General features: G+C 42.8%; 1 protein-coding gene across 5 annotated transcripts in view; it reads right to left on the bottom strand.

The window, feature by feature from the left end:
* ZFX (zinc finger protein X-linked) overlaps positions 1-21,275 on the bottom strand; it is a 221,199-nt gene that overhangs the window by 20,801 nt on the left and 179,123 nt on the right. For 2 of the 5 annotated variants that reach the window (XM_073357499.1, XM_073357489.1), the window contains exons 2-3: positions 2,461-2,550; positions 1,359-1,925 (exon numbers count right to left, since the gene is read on the bottom strand). In XM_073357499.1, coding sequence (XP_073213600.1) covers positions 1,359-1,925; positions 2,461-2,521 — 628 coding nt within the window. In that variant the 5' untranslated portion in view covers positions 2,522-2,550. Of the gene's footprint in view, positions 1-1,358; positions 1,926-2,460; positions 2,551-6,855; positions 7,075-8,002; positions 8,462-21,275 lie in introns of those variants that run through there. The other 3 variants (XM_073357480.1, XM_073357470.1, XM_073357510.1) reach the window with 3 other exon arrangements.

The following is a 21,275-nucleotide window of genomic DNA, read 5'->3' as shown; positions in this document are numbered from 1 at the left end:
TCTCTACAGTTAAGAAGTACAAAAGGATGGTTTCTTAGTTAGGGACCATTAAGTCAATCTCCATATTACTTTAAAACACAGCTACACAAGGGTATTCAACACTAGGAAGTCAACTGTTAGGGAATTAAGAAATCAAGTGATCATGGAGGCAAGGAGAAGAAATATTCAAATCTATGAGTGCAGAAGACGATATTATAGTTAAGCCAAAACAAACTACAATTCCATTAAAAAAAGAAATATTCAAAGAACAACATGCAGACAATGAAGAACTAGTCAAAGAACCTGTACTGGAAACGAAGCAAGAATCAATCAATATATGACATCAGTTAAGTTCCATTATTTGAGTCATTAAAATCTAGACAAAACAAATAATCCTGCAAGGGTCAACGTAAATGGGCTAAATGATACAATATGTCTGTTCTATTTCAATGATTCTACGACAAAAACCTGTTTAATATCTTTCATAAATTATATAGTACCCAAGAATGTTAATCAGATAACACCATTAAAATCAGTGTTAGTTTGAGCAAAGGCTTATTTCCCACAGAGGAATTAACTTTATGATTTGGTGGTGTCCCTCCCACACCCACGCACCTGTTTCAATATTGCAACTCTAATAGACCATTCTACTGGTACAAAGGGGCTTAAAAATATTCAAAAACGAAAATCTTGAGTTCAAGGGAGCTTCCCAAATATGTGCAATAGTGGCTGTCCTTTTTGCTAATAGTGTACCCTCACATGTTCAGTTTATTCAAGAGAAGAAACACGTTATAATAGAAAAGAAAAAAGTTATTGCTACCTGTATTTATATACCTAAAAGAGGAGATTAGCAAAAACACTAAGGATAGTATTTCAGATGCAAGACATTTTTCAAACTGCAGAAAAATAGAACAGTTCTGTGGCTGTCCCTCTTCCACTTATGTGAAACCATTCTTTTGCTTTCTTAGTGATTTTGCAACATATACATTTGTCTAAATGTATATGCTGGAGCAATGCCAGGTTTATTTCCTATAGTTGTTATTAAGTAAGTGGCATTTTACATCTTCGTTACAGAAAGTATTCACATAAAATATTGTTCTGTAAACTAATACATGAGTATTTTATTTTAAAAGGCTTATTTTAATAATCAGATAGCTGGAAAAATTACTTTATCTATATTAGCTTCATAAATAAACCACCTCAGCAGGAACACAATTATAACAGAAAATATTCATGCATATTTATGAGACTTCGTTCTTATAAATATTTCAGAAAGCTCTCTTTCTCTCTGGCATTATTTAAAAGGAACAAAAATTTTCAAACAGCACCCCAGTCAATGTCATTCACTCTATCTTTTACTGCTTTCCCCATAAACTTACAGGAAATCATAAGGTAATCTTCACAGTTGCCCTTATCATCGTGGTGCTGCACAGGGATTCCATTGGCATCAATCACTGCTTCTGAGGCACAATCTGCTACCAACACTTCTTCAGAAACTACATCTTCTCCCAGACTATCGGTGACAATTTCTGCTTCTACAACATTATCATGAACCACATGTTCCACATGACCAACTTCAGGTACATGCATTGATTCACTTGCCAGTACATGTTCTGGTATAGACAATGCTGCTGCTGCTATGTCAGAAGCTAAAACATCATCTGGAACAGTGCAGTGTGCTAAAGAAACTTCATCTGCTACCTCTGTGCCCAGCACTTGTTCAGGAATAATGACAGTTTCAGACACATCTGCCTCCTCCATGATATCTGAACACTGAACATCCTCAATAACAACATCCTCAATGACATCTTGGATGACTACAGAATCTGGATCGTCAGGAACAAAGTTATGCACAGTTATGTCTGAGTCCACCACATCTGAAACAAATACTGTTTCTTGCACTTCCACAACAATCTGATCTCCATCCATATGTGCTGCATCAGACCCTGAAAAATATAATTAAACCAATGTTTAAAACATCCACAGTAATTCAAGGAACATGGCTGATATTTATCAGCTGAAAATTATTACAATTTGTCTTCAGCTTATAAACAACATATCTATCTACCACAAGCATTCTGGTATCTTTGACCATATCTATTTACAGAGAGATATGGTAGTTGAAAAAGCACTAAAAAACTGTTACTTTCTTATTAGCCACTGGCATTTCTTTGACAAATTAACATAAACCAGTTTTCTAGCATTCAACTAAAAGAGACCATAAATTTTGTTATGGGTAAGGTCAGCCATTTTTGAGCGTCTGCCATAACCCCCAAACACTTCTCCTTTCAGAGTATCCTGTAGCCAATACATTTTAGTTACTTTAGTTTGTTCTGAACTAAAAATAAAATCACAAGTACAGCATTCAGTCCAAAAATAATAACAAAACAGCCCAGCACTATTCAGTAACGACAACGGACTGGTTATAATCTATTTTATGTTTAACATGAAGGGCCTCATATGCTTTATCTCCTGTCAGACCTGTTGGGTCAAAAAACGCGTTTGGCTCATGTGGCTGCAGTTCAAGTCCATCTTCATCCATGGCCTTTAATTCTCATCAGTCACAGTGCCTGAAAAAAATAAAGAAGAGAAAGGTTACTTGCCCAGTAACTGTAGTTCTCAGAGAGTTCCCTATGCATATCTCACACTCTTATTCAACAAGTGAAATCCTAGCCCCATTGAGGTCAAAAGCAAAATGCCCCTGGATTTCAGTATGGCCAAGATTTCACTCAAGGTGCCTGTGCGGTTCCTAAATCTCTGGAAAGCCATACCCTTTGGGGCTCCCAAAAGCATCTCATGTGACTGAACATTCAGAGGTTGAACAAAGCGTAGATGACCCCTACACACCTCAGTTCATTTTTCCTGAACCTCATACTTCAAGGAGGTATAGAAAATTCTGAGGAAGAAGGGCAGAGAAAGTGAATACATACAGGTATTCCCCAAAGAGGGAAACCTCTGCAAATATCCACTCACGAGAGACTGGTAAGTAGTACAACCCAGATGGATGATGGGCTAAGGAGTTCTCAAATTAATAATGATTACAAAATTACTCAAGGTGAGTAAAGGTAGATGTCTAATAGAATCAGAAATGGACACTGCTCTAGGGTCCCTTACGTTCACAGCCTTTGGCAGTCAGAAAGGAACTAAGGTAGCTAGGGCTTGCATTTCATACCTCCCTCAGGGTCCCATATGGTTATTGCCACAAGGTTCCAGACCCCCATGTCACAGGCACTTTGAATCTCATGAGTGAGATTATGCAGAGGCTCCCCAGAGAAGCGTCACCCATTTGCTTTTAGACTAAAAATACCATCTGGTCTCAAACACTATCAAATTTAGAATTCTATCAACTCTCTATAGTTTGATACAGCATCAAAACTTCTTTGATGAATAGTAACTGATTAGATCTTAAATCACCCTATCCCCCCAAAAATCTAAATACTAAAAGGTTAAGAAATTTCTCATTACAATTTACCACTCTAACCTTAACTCTACCCCCTTGCATATATGCTTTAGAATTAGGGTTGAGCAAACCAGTCTGGCCAAAATAAGAGCCAGTACAAATCCCAAGCTAGGGGGATTTGATGTGTAAGACTAGGGAGAGGCCACAGAATCTCCTTGAAGACTTCTTCCAATAGGAAGAATTATGTCAGTAGGAGGAAGGCATGTGGTTTTCCTCCCTCCAAACACTTTTGCCAATAATGGGCAGGAACCCCGCACTATCACCATAATGCATTATTACAATGCATGAGCCCAATATAAAGAGTTAAGATTTTTGTGGAAACCTTAACTGAAAACTTCAACAGTTTGTTTTCATTCTCCATCTTTCCTTTATATTAATTAAGTTTTTGCATGGGGGAGTTTATCTGAAATATAAACAAACAAACATTTCCAAACACACACACCCAGCCAGAAGCAAATATATTCCAACCCCATCCTTGCACAACCTAATCCTCTGCTACTCCCAGCTAACAAATCCTCCTGTTAAGAAAAATAATGTAAACAAGTTGGGGTGGGGGGGGTGAAGGAGTGTAGCCAGAAATTAAACTATGAGAACCGCAGTTGCAGTCTGAGGTAAAAATGATACTTTGTTCGTGGACTCCTTTGTTACTTGGAAAAGTCCAGTTGAACGACCCTAGATTCTGAAAAGAGATCTACACTGAATAGACTGTGGAGGACTCTAGTCGAAGAAAAGGGATCTGCACTGACAGATTGTTATCGAGTTCTGTTGAGATCAACCAAGCCACTTTGAATGTTAAGATATTATGTCAATGGCACTCTGCCCAAGCAGATCCCTCCACAGATCTAGGACCCCAAATACTCATTAGGAAGAAACTTTTTTAACTTTGGATATGGGAAAGATCAGATTTGTCAACTTTTGTTATCATAGAAAAGCAAGAACTCTAGCACCCCAGGTATTCTAAGATAAACATTTATACAAGTATTAATCACCAGTCCCAAATTTGTTCAGCTTTAGTAATTAAACAAGTTCAGGTCTATTAAGTCTATTAAGAATTTCTTTCCTACAATAGTATGTTTTCCTGTGATGCCTTCTTATGGTTGCTTCTTTTCCTTCTCTCTTTCTCCACCCATTTGGATCTCTCAATCTTTCCCTACATTATGTTCTCTACTGTCATTTATTGCTCTTTTCTAACTTATCCTCTCTAACATACCCCTCTATGCATCCCCCTCATTAATGCACCCACAGAACTTGTAAATTTATCAGATACCTAGTAGCAAGAACTAAACCTGGCAGCCAAAAACTGACAAAGAAGATGGAGTGACCTGCTCTGTCCCCAAGCAATGCCAAGTAGAAGTACTATTTATGGACCCTACTTAATGACTCCATCTTGTCATACATATTAACCTTTGATAAGTTAGAGTCTGATGACTTTGAAGCCCCAATTCCCACTGGCTGCTGGAAGGAGCGTTCACACTTTCTATTCCCCACTCCCACGCCACGGGCCTCCTTGCTCCTGCGATGGATGTTATCCATCTGTTATCCTATCCTTCCCTCAAATTTCTGGCTACTGCACAGGGAGGTCTCCATTACTCAGCTTCTCCTTTTGGGTCCTTCTCCCCTAGGAATAACTCCATTGCTTTTCTCTACTACTGTTCTAAGTTCCAAAAGAGTGCAATTGACCTGATTCTCATAACTACTCAAGGCTGCCCATAGATTCTGAATAGTAACAGTAAAAACTGACAAGTCTCTGGTCAGTGCTCACCCTGATGCAACTTAGTAAAGATACCAACAACAGTAGAGGTGCTAGAGCTGTCCATCTGCAAATTCAGGAAGACAGCATTATATTTGTTTGCACTCTGTTCATGCTCAACCGTTGAGATCAGAATTTCTGCAAATGTTATCTTACATTCTGCAAATGTTGGATTTCAGTCATCTGAGAAAGCTTTCCAAGCAAGTGGATTTTTAAGATTTAGTGGGTGAATCAAGGATAGACTTTCTACCACTTGTAACTTGTACAACATAGAAGTCTTATGATTTTTTTTTAAGCTAGCCTCTACCGGAATAAATAAGATTTGCCTTAATACATTTTAAGACCCCGTTCCTACAACTAGATCCATGCAGAGACTTCTGCACCCATGTAGAACCTCAATGGCTTCAAAGAGCCTCTTTGCAGGTATACAGATCCGCCTGCACAGTCAAATCCAACTGAAGGATCAGGGACTAAGTCAGTTTCATGTGGATCTAGAGTAAGTATTATCTTAAATATTATATAGTTTAGTCTGTAAAGCTAAATTATGAAGACAGCGCTAACAGGATGCTTATTATATCTGCTTATATAAGCAATATAGCTTTATTTGGGCAAATGAAAATCAAGGCAAATTTCTGATATGAGAACAAGTAAGAAAAAATATATTTGGAATACAAATTATATTAAAATGCTGGCAATTCAATAAAAAAAAACCCTACAAAACCCTTCATTTCCCCAGATGTTATTTACGTCTTTCCCCATAACTCTGACCTTAAATATAATCATTCAAGAAAGCCATGAACGGAGAAAGAACATGTGCAGGAGAGAGTGAGATTATAATATGCCACTGAAACACACATATTCCACTACCCAACCCGCTTCCAAAAGAAGCAAGAGGGGGAAGACTAAGGCCTGGTGTACACTAGAAAATTACGTCAACATAACTACGTTGTTCAGGGGTGTGAAAAATCCACATGCCTGAGCAGCGTAGTTAAGTTAACCTTAAATTCACATGCAAAATTCTTCCGTCAACCTAGCTACTGCCCCTCAGGGAGGTGGATTACTTACGTGCATGGGAGACTATGTCCTGTCAGCATAAGTAGCGTCTACACTGAAGTACTACAGCAGTACAGTTGTAGGAATGCTACTAGTGTATTAAGTGTAGACAAACCCTAAGATACAGCAAAATCATTTCTCCATCCTTACGGACGAGAGTAATACACAAATATCCTTCACCCACCTCCATTCCCATAAAAATACCAATACACATAGCAAAATCTCCCTCATCCCTGTACAGAATTTCTTAAAAGCACAACAAAATCCTGACCCCACTTCCACTGGTGAAGAGCAATCAGCAAAATCCCCTACCTCCCATCCCCAGTGAAAGACCCCCATCTACATCAGAAGTATAATTGAGTCAGGAGAACCAATTACAAGATTTTCCCTGATCTGGTCACATCCCAGTTTTAAAAGTAGGGTAGTAAATGTAGTGTAGACGGGATCTAATTGTGTCCCCATAATTGGGTTAAAGCCCTGAGCAGTCCAATGCCTTAGCCTACCAGCAACTTATTACTGTGCTGAAACCGTACAGAATTACTGTTCCTCTGCCTGACTTGATCACTGAGAATGTAACACACACACAAAGGAAGAATCATGTTCAAAACTACACCTTTATAAAGCAAGGGCTCAACTTCACAAGTAAGTCCGAAAACCATGACAAATGTTCCAAATATCGTTAGCTGCTTGTTTCTTTTTCTGCATCTCCCTCAGTTTGGGCAGCAAATCCAGCATAGTTTCCCTGTGGCCTACAGCCAGGCTCCAAACTCATGTTCACTCTCCTGCACTAACTCAGCTGGATTCGCAGACACTGGGCAAAAGGCTGTTTCCTCTGGATTAAGAAAAGAGGGTCACGGGGGATGTTTTGGGTCAGACGATGTCTGTGCTGATTTTAATAAAGCCTAAAATCGGGGAAACATTTAGCCCCGAGTATCTCTTTGAAACTCTTCACTGAAGGGGGCTCTACAGCCGGGGCTGGGGGAGAACTCACTGCCCCCGCTAGGCAGGCAGCCATTCTTCCCACGGAAGGGAGCCTTTCCCGGGCTCCCCCTCGCCCGCAGAGCCCGCTGGATGGGCAGGGAACCGTGCCGAGGGCCCCCGCTCGGCGCTCGCAACAAGGCAGCGTTGCCGCGCTCAAGGCACCGCCGGGGGGAGGGGTGCGTGTCGGACTGCAGCGCGGCGCGCCCTGCCCTGCCCTGCGCCCTCCCGAGGGGGGGGGGGGTGGTGGCGGCGGCGGCAGGGCGGGCGCCCTCCTCCCTCCGCAGTGCGGGGGCCATTGCTGGCGGGCCTGGCGCTGCAGCGGCCCAGGAAGCCGCCGGGGGCGGACAGCGCCAGCGCCGGGATGGGGGGCTGGGGCCGCCCTCGCTGGCCCGGCCCGCACGCGGGGAAGCCTGGCTGCTGGGACGAGCGATTAATTCAAGATGGCGGCCGGCGCCCTGCCCCCGCCTCTCGCAGCCTCTGTGCCCCGCCGCCATCTTGTCTCCTCCTCCACAGGCTCCGAGAGCCCCCCACGGCCGAGCCCGCGGCCTGGCCCCGCCGCCCCCCGGCCCGGCCCGGCCCAGACCCTGCTCCCCACACGGCCCGGCCCCGGCTGCGCCGCACCCAGTCGCGCGGCGGGAGCTCGGCTCGCGGCCCTACGGCCCGCTCCTGCCGGAGCCCTGGCGCGGCCTAGCTGCGGCCTCCTCCGGGCCTGCACTGCGGCGCCGCGCCGCGGCCTGGTGCGGGCACGGGGAGGAGAAGGCCCGGCCCGCGCTGCTTACCGTGCGGGGTGGCGGGCGGCGGCGCTCGGCTCGGGGCGGCCTCTCGCAGCGCGACTGGGCCGAGCTCGGCGGCGGTGGCTGCGGCGGGGCGGGCGGGAGGGGAGGGAGGGGCCGAGCTCGGAGCTGAGTGGAAGCGGCCAAGCTCCCCGGGCCGGGCCCGCCGTCAGCACGTCACGTCACTGCCCGAGAGAGACCCAGGAAAATGCGGAAGGGAGACGCCGCCGCCGCTGCCTGCGCCGCTTCTCAGGCCAAGCGCCCGGGGCCGCGGGCAGCGGAGCGGGCCCGGGAGTCGGCGGCGCCGTTGCCGGGGAGGACGAACAGGAGGGCGGCGGCTCCTCCTGCTGCTGCTGCTGCCGCCGCCTCCTCCGCTCCAGCTCGGCCGTAAAATTTCGCTCGGGGCTCAGAGCCGCTCCGCGCGGTCCGGGGAGAGGGGAGCTGCTGGTGTCCCGGGCCCCCTGCCTGGCGGGGCCTGGGCACCCCCACTCCAGTCTGGCACTGACCCACGGGGCTGGCCTGGCTCCCCCGTCCCCCAAAATATATTTTCAGCCCATCCTGGAAACTTTGCCCCCCCTCCGTTTTGAGGGGAAATTAAAGGGGTTGGTTTTGGGGTCGTTTTTTTTCTTTACTATTTTGGGGGGAGGGGCGGTTCTGTATTTTTTTGCATGTGGAAATAAAATCGGATTGAGTAGCGGAGCTCGGGAGGAGAGAGGTTGGCCCGGGATAATTCCAAGCGAGCCCTGGTGGAAAACAAATCGATCCGTTCGCTTCTACAATGTGATTGGTGTGATGTGGTGTCTTGTAAATAGGACTGAAACCGAACCCCGACCTTTACATATTGAAAGTGGCTTCTTGCACACGTAGGAGTAATTACTTTCCCTGCGGATTTTTAATACACATGGTATGTGTCCTGTATCTTCCTGTAAAGAACTGGCATAGGTGGTGGTTTCCCATATAAGAACAGAAGAAAAAAAATCTAAAAACGCTATTACTGTGCTAGGGTGACTAGATAGAAAGTGTGAAAAATCGGGATGGGGTAGGGAGTAATAGGCACCTATACAAGAAAAAGGCCCAAATATCAGAACTATCCCTATAAAAGTTTTTTTTTCTCCTGCTGATAATAGCCCACCTTAATTGATTAGTCTCCTTAGAGTTGGTATGGCAACACCCATTTCTTCATGTTCTCTGTGTGTTTATATATATCTTCCTACTGTATTTGCCACTGCATGCGTCTGCTGACTTGGGTTTTAGCCCACAAAAGCTTATGCCCAAATACATTTGTTAGTGTCTAAGGTGCCACAAGTATTCCTTGTTTTTTTTCTATAAAATCGGGACATCTGGTCACCCTATACTGTGCATTTGTATAAACTTGTATGTGGAGAAAAATGTTAACACAGCAAAAACAAATATAATTTTGAGTACTGCCAATTTTAAAGTTTTACAATCATATTTATTAAAATGCTGTTCTGATTTAAAAAAATGCACTGTTGCTATGTCAAAGATGAGTAAGCAAAGACCCCAACCCATATGAATAACTTTGGGTACCTCTACACTGCAAAAAAGAACTGGGATAGCAAGTCTCAGAGCCTGGTCACTAACTTGGGCTGCTACAGGGCTAAAACTAGCAATGTAGACATTCAGGACAGTCCAGCCTCTGAGACCCACTGCCCTGGTTTTTCAGAGAGCCCAGTCTCCCACACAAGCCCAAATGTATATACTGCTATTTCTGTATTATAGTGCTAGCCCCACAAGCCCAATACAGTTAACCCAGGCCAAGGGTCTCAACCACGCTGCCCACAGAGTTATTTCCTGCAGCCCACCATAGGAGCCACGCTCCCCTCTGACCACTTAAGGAATAGTCACAGTGTTTATATTTTATTAAAACTCTTCACATTACAATTTTTAAAAAGTTAATACATTGACTTTTAATAGCATACTATATTGCTCTTCATTTTTTACTATACTTTTGTATCGTAGTATGAAAAGATTCCAGTGATGCGGCCTTTGCACCCTCGTGGTGATTTGAGTTTGAGATCCCTGACCCAGGCTCTGAAATGCACTGCCACGAGTCTTTTGTTTATAGTGTAGACATACTCTATACCCATGAGTAGGCCCACTGAACTCAGGGGGAGTATTCACATATGTAAAGGGCTTGACTAACTGAAATGGACCATGCACAAAGTAAAGAAACTGGTAGGACAATTACGCAAATATATTTGTCTCTTATAGTAATCAAGTACTATAAATGCAACTTTTAACAGTAGTTTAAAAAATGCAAGCAAGTGCAAGTTTTATGTTGGTGGTGATGCAAGTGCTACAAACCAGTAAATACCAGAGACACTATTAGGCAATATGCTTGCCAGAATAAAGACAGAGTTAATGCTGCCCTTAACTTCGATATTTTTGGCTTTTTCCAGTTTGTTGCAATTTAACTTTGTGCACTAGTCTTTCACATATCAACATGCAAGCTACAAAAACAGTTTAAATAACACTTGCAAATTAATTTCTCAGTTTAGTATACATTGGATATGTACTTTGAACTGTATAAGATCCAAATGTGTGAAAGTCGCAAGTTAAAAAATGGAGGCGAAAGCACGCTACTTCATAGAAATAATTCCTTTAAATTGCATTAAGGTACCGATTCTACTTGTTGCATGTAGCTGGACTGCTGCACCTGCTTACAATAAATTGTAGTACTGGGGCCTAAGCTAATTGGGGTTTTTTTAAAAGCCTATTTTGGCAATAGGTGCTGAAAGATAATGTGTTCATGTAAACTAATCCTGCTTTCCACACAGGTAAATATTGTTGGGATCGGAGAGGTCAGAATACCAGGACAATTTTTGAAAGAGATGATCTTAGATTTACTAATCTACCGCGAAGTGGATTTGGTATTGGTCTACCTTAAATTGGTAACCGATTGTTAACTGGATAGTCCACTAAAGCAACTCCCTCTGAAATGAACCATGTACAATAAAGCTGGTCAGAAAATACCTACTGAAACAAAATGACAGGAAGTGGGGAAAATTTGCAAACATTTTCTTTTCCCCAAAAAAATATTTTCCATTTTCTTACAGACTCTATATGTGGCTCTGGTATCAAAAGCTTTATAACAATGAACAGCAATATGACACCCCCCACCCCCCCTTTCCCAGTGTTTAGGTCATAAAGTCTGCAGTCTAATGAGGATGTTTAAGTTGCCCTGCCATTCACCATTTCCATGTAAGTGTCTAAGATGCAGATCAGGGTTATAGCCTCACAGAGGCAGGAGGCACAAATGATTGGGTCATGGCAGGGATAGACACTTAGCGAGCAACCTACCCTTATGCTGGATACATGGGTGCCATGCAGAACCCTGAATGCTAAAAGTGTGGTGGGAACCCGAATCCAGGTCCCTGTTCACCCGTGGGTATTTTCCTGTAACCCTTTTGCTGCATTTATTCTGCATGCCATGGAGAGATTGGCTGTTCTGAAATAAGCCCCTTTCCCCTTCCTGAACTTTCTCACAGAAATGAAGAGAAACCAAGTGAAACCCCCAGCCCTGGTAACAGAACTCTGGCACTGGAACCCCCCTGGTTACAGAACACTGGCACTAGCTTCTACACAGCAACCCACAAGCAGCAGCAGCTTGTTTCCTGCAGAGAAATCTGCTTGCTCCCTCCCTCCCACTGGAGCTCTTCTGGTGGGGTTGGGGTACCCCCTAACTGTCATCACTAACTACTATGGAACTTTCTGATTCCAGAATTCCATCCCCTCTTCTGTTGGCATCACCCAGAACGTGTCTTCATGTCCCCCTTAGTCAGGGGTTCTCAAACTGGGGGTTTGGATCCCGCAGGGGGTTGCAAGGTTATTACATGGGGGGTTGTGAGCTGTCAGCCTCCACCCCAAACCCCGCTTTGCACACAGCATTTATAATGGGATTAAATATATTAAAAAGTTTTTAATTTATGAGGGGGGTCACACTCAGAGGCTTGCTATGTGAAAGGGGTCACCAGTACAAAAGTTTGAAAACTACTGCCCTAAGTGATGTAAGGATTTATGTACTGACCTATGCTAGCTATATTTGCAAACCTGCCTGCGGCAAACTATGGTTACAACAGAGGGTGGGGACTTTACCATATAAACAGATTCCTTCCCACAGTAGATTCATAGCGTTTAAGGCTCAAAGGGACCAATATGAGACCTAGTCTGACCTATCTAGCATAGGCCATTAAATTTCACACACTTACCCCTGTATTGAACCCAGTAACTTGTGTTTGACTAAACCAAAGCTTGTATTTGGTTAAGCATATCTTCTAAATGGGTATCCAAACTTGGTTGAAAACCTCAAGGGATGGAGAGCATCCACGCCTTCCCTTGGTAGTTGGTTCTAGTGATTACACTAGTGGTGTACTGATGGTCACTGTTGTAAATTTGAGACTTTCATAGAAGGGTTGGAAGGGACCCCAGAAGGTCATCTCGTCCAACCCCCTGCTCGAAGCAGGACCAATTCCCAGTTAAATCATCCCAGCCAGGGCTTTGTTAAGCTTGACCTTAAAAACCTCTAAGGAAGGAGATTCTACCACCTCCCTAGGTAACGCATTCCAGTGTTTCACCACCCTCTTAGTGAAAAAGTTTTTCCTAATATCCAATCTAAACCTCCCCCACTGCAACTTGAGACCATTACTCCTCGTTCTGTCATCTGCTACCATTGAGAACAGTCTAGAGCCATCCTCTTTGGAACCCCCTTTCAGGTAGTTGAAAGCAGCTATCAAATCCCCCCTCATTTTTCTCTTCCGCAGGCTAAACAATCCCAGCTCCCTCAGCCTCTCCTCATAAGTCATGTGTTCTAGACCCCTAATCATTTTTGTTGCCCTTCGCTGGACTCTTTCCAATTTATCCACATCCTTCTTGTAGTGTGGGGCCCAAAACTGGACACAGTACTCCAGATGAGGCCTCACCAATGTCGAATAGAGGGGAACGATCACATCCCTCGATCTGCTCGCTATGCCCCTACTTATACATCCCAAAATGCCATTGGCCTTCTTGGCAACAAGGGCACACTGCTGACTCGTATCCAACTTCTCATCCACTGTCACCCCTAGGTCCTTTTCCGCAGAACTGCTGCCTAGCCATTCGCTCCCTAGTCTGTAGCGGTGCATTGGATTCTTCCATCCTAAGTGCAGGACCCTGCACTTATCCTTATTGAACCTCATCAGATTTCTTTTGGCCCAATCCTCCAATTTGTCTAGGTCCTTCTGTATCCTATCCCTCCCCTCCAGCGTATCTACCACTCCTCCCAGTTTAGTATCATCCGCAAATTTGCTGAGAGTGCAATCCACACCATCCTCCAGATCATTTATGAAGATATTGAACAAAACCGGCCCCAGGACCGACCCTTGGGGCACTCCACTTGATACCGGCTGCCAACTAGACATGGAGCCATTGATCACTATCCGTTGAGCCCGACAATCTAGCCAGCTTTCTACCCACCTTATAGTGCATTCATCCAGCCCATACTTCCTTAACTTGCTGACAAGAATACTGTGGGAGACCGTGTCAAAAGCTTTGCTAAAGTCAAGAAACAATACATCCACTGCTTTCCCTTCATCCACAGAACCAGTAATCTCAACATAAAAGGCGATTAGATTAGTCAGGCATGACCTTCCCCTGGTGAATCCATGCTGGCTGTTCCTGATCACTTTCCTCTCATGCAAGTGCTTCAGGATTGATTCTTTGAGGACCTGCTCCATGATTTTTCCAGGGACTGAAGTGAGGCTGACTGGCCTGTAGTTCCCAGGATCCTCCTTCTTCCCTTTTTTAAAGATTGGCACTACATTAGCCTTTTTCCAGTCATCCGGGACTTCCCCCGTTCGCCACGAGTTTTCAAAGATAATGGCCAATGGCTCTGCAATCACAGCCGCCAATTCCTTCAGCACTCTCGGATGCAACTCATCCGGCCCCATGGACTTGTGCACGTCCAGCTTTTCTAAATAGTCCCTAACCACCTCTATCTCCACAGAGGGCTGGCCACCTCTTCCCCATTTTGTGATGCCCAGCGCAGCAGTCTGGGAGCTGACCTTGTTAGTGAAAACAGAGGCAAAAAAAGTATTGAGTACATTAGCTTTTTCCACGTCCTCTGTCACTAGGTTGCCTCCCTCATTCAGTAAGGGGCCCACACTTTCCTTGGCTTTCTTCTTGTTGCCAACATACCTGAAGAAACCCTTCTTGTTACTCTTGACATCTCTTGCTAGCTGCAGCTCCAGCTGCGATTTGGCCCTCCTGATATGATTCCTACATGCCCGAGCAATATTTTTATACTCTTCCCTGGTCATATGTCCAACCTTCCACTTCTTGTAAGCTTCTTTTTTATGTTTAAGATCTGCTAGGATTTCACCATTAAGCCAAGCTGGTCGCCTGCCATATTTACTATTCTTTCGACTCATTGGGATGGTTTGTCCCTGTAACCTCAACAGGGATTCCTTGAAATACAGCCAGCTCTCCTGGACTCCTTTCCCCTTCAAGTTAGTCCCCCAGGGGATCCTGGCCATCCGTTTCCTGAGGGAGTCGAAGTCTGCTTTCCTGAAGTCCAGGGTCCGTATCCTGCTGCTTACCTTTCTTCCCTGCGTCAGGATCCTGAACTCAACCAACTCATGGTCACTGCCTCCCAGATTCCCATCCACTTTTGCTTCCCCCACTAATTCTACCCGGTTTGTGAGCAGGTTTGTGAGCCTTTCAAGGGGCTTCAGACATTGTACAGCATTATATTTACCCAAGTTGCCAAGTAATCAGTGCCAGATGGATGTTAGATGTTACTTAATACTGTAACCCTGTGTAAACTGGTGAGATGGCAATTCAACTTGCAAAGTCTAATTCTTGTTATGCCATTTTCCACTAGATTAAAAAGTCCTTTAGTACTCACTATTTTCTCCCGATAAGGTATTTATACACTATAATCAAGTCACCTCTCAATATTCTTTTTGATAAATTAAAACAGATCGAGCTCTTTCAGTCTCTAACTGTAAGGCATTTTCTCCAGCCCTCAAACAATTTTTGTGGCTATTTTCTGCACACTCACAGATTTTTAACATTCTGAAAAAAAGGACATGAAAATGATATGGTCTTACCAATGCCATATACAGAAATAAAATCATCTCCCTACTCATACTCACTATTCGTCTGTTTATGCATCCAAGGATCACATTAGTCCTTTTTGTCACAACGTCACACAGGGAGCTCATGTTGGGTTGCTTGTCCACCATGACTTCTAAATCCTTTTCAGAGTCACTGCTTTCCAGGATACAGTTCTCTATTCTGTAGGCATGGCCTGCATTCCTTGTTCCTAGATGTATATCTTTGCATTTGGTTGCATAGGCTGGAGCACCCAAGGGGGGGTGGGGTGGGGGGGGAATTAGTGAGTGCTTAGCACCCACCGGCAGCCAGCTCCTCCCCTCCCTCCCAGCACCCCCTGCATACTGTGGAACAGCAGGAGGCACTGGGAGGGAGAGGGAGAAGTGGGTGCACTTGGGGGAGGGGTTGGGAAGAGGTGGAGCAGGAGTGGGAAGAGGTGGGGTGGGGCCTTGGGAGAAGGGGTGGAATGGGGGCAGGTCTGGGGGGCAGGGGTCGAGCACCCTGTGGGTAGAGAGGAAGTTCGCGCCTGTGTTTGGTTGTATTAAAATGTAGTCTACCAAGTGATCCAGATTACTCAGTATGACTGCCCTTTCTCATTCACCACTCCATCAGTATTTGTGTAATCCACAAATTTTGTCAGCCATGATTTTATATTTACTTCCTGATCACTGATGAAAATGTTGAATAGCATCAAGCCTATTACCAATCCCTGCAGAACCCCACTAGAAATACCCCCATTCAATAATGATTCTACATTGACAACTCTTTTTTGAGATCTGTCAGCCCATTCTTAATCCATTTGACCTGATTTATTGATATTGTATACTGATAATTTTTTAGTCAGAAAGATTAAGTATATTATATCTACGGAGTTACCTTTATCAACCAAACTTGTAATCTCATCAATGAATGCAAGACTTATTTCAATAACACCATGTTGACTGGCATTAATTTTATTCCTATCCTTTAATTCTTTATAAATTGAATGTTGTATCAGCTTTTCCATAATTTGGTCTGGGATTTATGTCAGCTAACATTGCCTACAGTTACCCAGGTCACATTGCTTGCCCTTTTTGAATATTGGCACATTAGCATTCTTCTAATCGTCTGAAATTTCCCCAGTATTCCAAGATTTATTAAAAGTTAACAATCCCAGGGGGCAGAGATCTCTTCAGCTATCTCTTTTAGGATTCTTTTTCTTTCTTCATCCTCCTGCATCCTCAAGTGCACAGGGCATCCACCAGTTTCTGCCATTTATTTCAGTCTTGGATTGGTCTGTTCAGGCTTCTGAGTGTCATGTTGATGTATTTTACTTCTTTCTGTATTGCTCTGCGTAATGCTTCTCTACATAGCCCTCTTTTTCTCTTTCCAAGTGGTGTCCACATTATCACTTGCCATGGAAATCATGTTTATGGCATCCTTTTAGGACTCTTGGATGCAAGTTACTTAGGCCTGCTGATTTTAAAATAGTTGTCCTTAGCTGATGTTGTTTAACGTCCTCTTGTGCTAGGTCCACACTAGGAGCATTTTGCTGGTATAACTACATCAGTATACTTTACTAGCAAAGTGCTCCTGGTGAGGATGTAGTTTATACCAGCAAAACTGCACTTTTGCTGTTACAGTGTATTCCAGCCTCCCCAGAGCGAAATAAGCTACACTGACAAAAATGCAATTTGGCTGGTGTAATTGTATCTACATTAGGGGCTTTTGCCAGCACAGCTCTGCCAACCAGGGATCACACTGACATAGCTATGCCAGCAAAAGCCTCAGGTACTAATGGACTGGCAAGTTCTTCATCATCCTATGTGATACGAGTACCTCAGCCTGCTTCTTTCCAAAATACAGAACAAATATTTATTGAACACTACTCCTTTTTTGCATCATTATTCACAATGTTTCCATTGCCATCTAGTAATGAACCTATACCATTCCTAGGATTGCTTTTGTTCCTAATATACTTAAAAAACTCCAGGCAAATAATTGAAGGCTGGCTGTCCCTAAAACTCCTCTTCCCCTCAAATGCCAAATACACACATGCATGCCCACACACACACACACACACGACAGCTACAATGAATATGAAGTAACTGTACTTTGTCATAGTAGAATGATTTTCACTGTGTATTAAATTAGGGCTGTCAAGCGATTAAAAAAATTAATCATGATTAATCGCACTGTTAACAATAGCATACCATTTATTTAAATCTTTTTGGATGCTTCCTACATTTTCAAATATATTAATTTCAGTTACAACACAGAATACAAAGTGTACAGTGCTCACTTTATATTTATTTTTTAACACAAAAAACATTATTTTTCAATTCACCTCATACATGTACTGTAGTGCAATCTCTTTATCATGAAAGTTGAACTTACAAATGTAGAATTATGTACAAAAAAACTGCATTCAAAAATAAAACAATATAAAACTTTAGAGCCTACAAGCCCACTCGGTCCTACTTCTTGGTCAACCAATAACTCAGACAAACAAGGTTGGTTACAATTTGCAGCAGATAATGCTGCCTGCTTCTTGTTTACAGTGTCACCTGAAAGTGAGAACAGGTGTACACATGGCAATGTTGTAGCTGGCGTTGCAAGATATTTATTTGCCAGATGCGCTAAAGATTCATATATCCCTTCATGCTTCAACCACCATTCCAGAGGACATACTTCCATGCTGATGATGGGTTCTGCTTGATAACGATCCAAAGCAGTGCGGACTGATGCACATTCATTTTCATCATCTGAGTCAGATGCCACCAGCAGAAGGTTGATTTTCTTTTTTAGTGGTTTGGGTTCTATAGTTTCTACATCAGAGTTTTGCTCTTTTAAGACTTCTGAAAGCATGCTCCACACCTCGTCCCTCTCAGATTTTGGATGGCACTTCAGATTCTTAAACCTTGGGTCAAGTGCTGTAGCTATTATTAGAAATCTCACATCGGTACCTTCTTTGCGTTTTGTCAAATCTGCTGTGAAAGTGTTCTTAAAATGAACATGTGCTGGATCATCATCCGAGACTGCTATAACATGAAATATACGAAGAATGTGGGTAAAACAGAGCTGGAGACATACAATTCCCCCCTCAAATAGTACAGTCACAAATTTAATTGACGCATTATTTTTTTAACAAGCATCATCAGCATGGAAGCATGTCCTCTGGAAAGGCGGCTAAAGCATGAAGGGACATACGAATGTTTAACATATCTGGCATGTAAATACCTTGCAACGCCGGCTACAAAAGTGCCATGCAAACGCCTGTTCTCACATTCATGTGACATTGTAAATAAGAAGCAGGCAGCAGTATCTGCGGCCTATGTAAACAAACTCATTTGTCTTAGTGATTGGCAGAATAAAAAGTAGGACTGAGTGGACTTGTAGGCTCTAAAGTTTTACAGTTTTGTTTTCGAGCGCAGTTATGTAACCAAAAAAAATGCATTTGTAAATTAAACTTTCACGATAAAGAGATTGCACTTCAGTACTTGTATGAGGTGAATTTTAAAAAAATACTATTTCTTGTTTATCATTTTTACAGTAAATATATTTGTAATAAAAAATAATATAAAGTGAGCACTGTGCACTTTGTATTCTGCGTTGTAATAGAAATCAATATTGAAAATGTAGAAAAACATCCAAAAATTTTTAATATATTTCAAATGGTATTGTATTTTTATAAGCGTGATTAATCACAATTAATTCTTTTAATCACGATTAAATTTTTTGAGTTAATCGCATGAGTTAGCTGCGATTAATTGACAGCCCTATATTAAATAAGTACTTATGGTTACAGGACTTTCACTGTGTAACAGATTATTCCAGGTAAGTGCTAGAGACTTTAACAGATTTTAATAACTGGAATATTTAAAAAAGACCTGACAAGGTTTTAGGTCCTTTGGTAAGAAGAAATAGAATAGAGATCTTTCCTCATATAGAAAGTTTAGGTAGTCAAAATAAAAACTGTCCAATTTCCTTATCACAGTCAGAAATAAAAAATAATAATGCTGCATTGCCACTCTTGCAATTTTATTGCGTGCCTCCTGATATTTGGTGTTTTTCTTAATGTTCCAGCTCCTGGAATCCAGTGATTACTTGAGAATCTAAGCTATCCTTTTGTATAAGTAAATTGCTAATCCTCATGGTTGTACAGAAAAACTTGAATGCATGAACCCTAAAGGCTCAGAAACCATAAGATAACACAATTTTTATTATTGTTAGTCATTCTTATGATTTTAAGCCAATCTCATTACTTCTTTAGGCCTGACTCAGAATTTTTGAAATGTTGAGGCTGAAAATACAGCAGTGGCAATGGATGGAGGCCCCATCTCAGTGCTAATACTACCTGATACTACTGCACCTTTTAATAGCCTGTCACAGTGTTCTGCAGATTGCTTACATGACATAGCTGGAGTAGATGGTGCCCACGCAGAGTTCCCTGCAAAAAGACTTTGGCACAGATCGTCAAGGTATTTAGACATCTAACTCCCATTAAAATCAATCAGAATTAGGCACCTAAATGCCTTTGTGGATCTGGGCCATATCTGCTTAAATACTATGGTGATAGATGGTGCATAAAATCATGAGATAGCAAAAATAATCCCCATCAGAAGTATATTTTTTAGTTATACAATCTTTAAGACAGGTACTTGGCTTTAATTTCAGAGGGGATCAAAGACACTGTCCTTCACTGTGGTCTTTATTGTTGTGTACTGTAAAGTACCAAGCACACTCTCAGATATAAATAAACACTATTCAAGTTGGGAGACAGGCCAGTCCTCACTTACAGACAGCCCCCCAACCTGAAGCAAGTACTCACCAGCAACCACACAACAAAAACACTAACCCAGGAACCTATCCTTGCAACAAAGCTCATTGCAAACTCTGTCCACATATCTATTCAGGGGACACCATCATAGGACCTAATCACATCAGCCACACCATAAAAGGCTCGTTCACCTGAACATCTACCAATGTGATATATGCTATCATGTGCCAGCAATACCCCTCTGCCATGTACATTGGCCAAACAGGACAATCTCTACACAAAAGAATAAATGGACACAAATCAGACGTCAAGAATTATAACATTCAAAAACCAGTCAGAGAACACTTCAATCTCCCTGGTCACTCAGTTTCAGACCTAAAAGTAGCAATTCTCCAATAAAAAAACTTCAAAAACAGACTCCAATGAGAAACTGCAGAATTTGAATTAATTTGCAAACTGGACACCATTATATTAGGCTTGAATAAAGACTGAGAGTGGATGTTTTTTTTCTCCTGATGATAGTAGCCCACCTTAATTGATTAGTCTCATTAGAGTTGGTATGACAACACCCATTTTTTCATGTTCTCTGTGTATATATATCTTCCTACTGTATATTCCACTGCATGCATCCAATTAAGTGGGTTTTAGCCCACGAAAGCTTATGCCCAAATAAATTTGTTAGTCTAAGGTGCCACAAGTACTTATCGGGTTTTTTACTATTCAAGTCGTGACAGGTTTTCTTCCCCTCGGGGTGCCACTTGGAAAGTGGGGTACCACTGAGTCCACCTGACCCACCAGCCTCAACTCCTTTTACACTGTACTGCTGAGGCCACTCTGCCAAGCCCTTTCCCAGGCTACAGACTGCACTTTACGAGCACACATACAGGTAGGGACACACCCAGCTGCAGCTACACACACAGATGCTGAGATCAGCTCTGCATGGGAAGGCTCAGCTAAGGAACTGCCCAGTTACTCAAGTGCACCCCGCCCCTTTGGAGGGCAAACCCAAAATTATACTGTCTTGTGCTACACAGGGAACTGTACAGTATAAGTTCATTAAATTCGCCCCCTCTCTCAATGTGGAAGAAGATATGCAACAGCTTTCCCCCTGCCCTCCCAGTAATGTTTGCCACACACTGGTCTTAGACAAAACAAAACAAGTTTATTAAAGACAAAAGATAGATTCTAAGTGATTATAAGGAATAGCAAACAGATCCAAAGCAGATTACCTAGCAAATAAAACAAAATGCAATCTAAGTTTAATATACTAAAGAAATTGGTTACAAGTAGGTAATTATCACCGTAAATGTTGTTTTAAAGCAGTTTGCAGAGATTCTTGAGGGCAAGCTACACTTGCTTGCAGCTTAAAACTCCAGGTACTCCTTTCACAAACTCTCTAGCCTGGGTTCA

Source organism: Lepidochelys kempii, chromosome 1, assembly GCF_965140265.1.
Source record: "Lepidochelys kempii isolate rLepKem1 chromosome 1, rLepKem1.hap2, whole genome shotgun sequence".
Taxonomy (NCBI): Eukaryota; Metazoa; Chordata; order Testudines; family Cheloniidae; genus Lepidochelys; species Lepidochelys kempii.
This window is presented reverse-complemented; position numbering and strand designations above follow the sequence as displayed.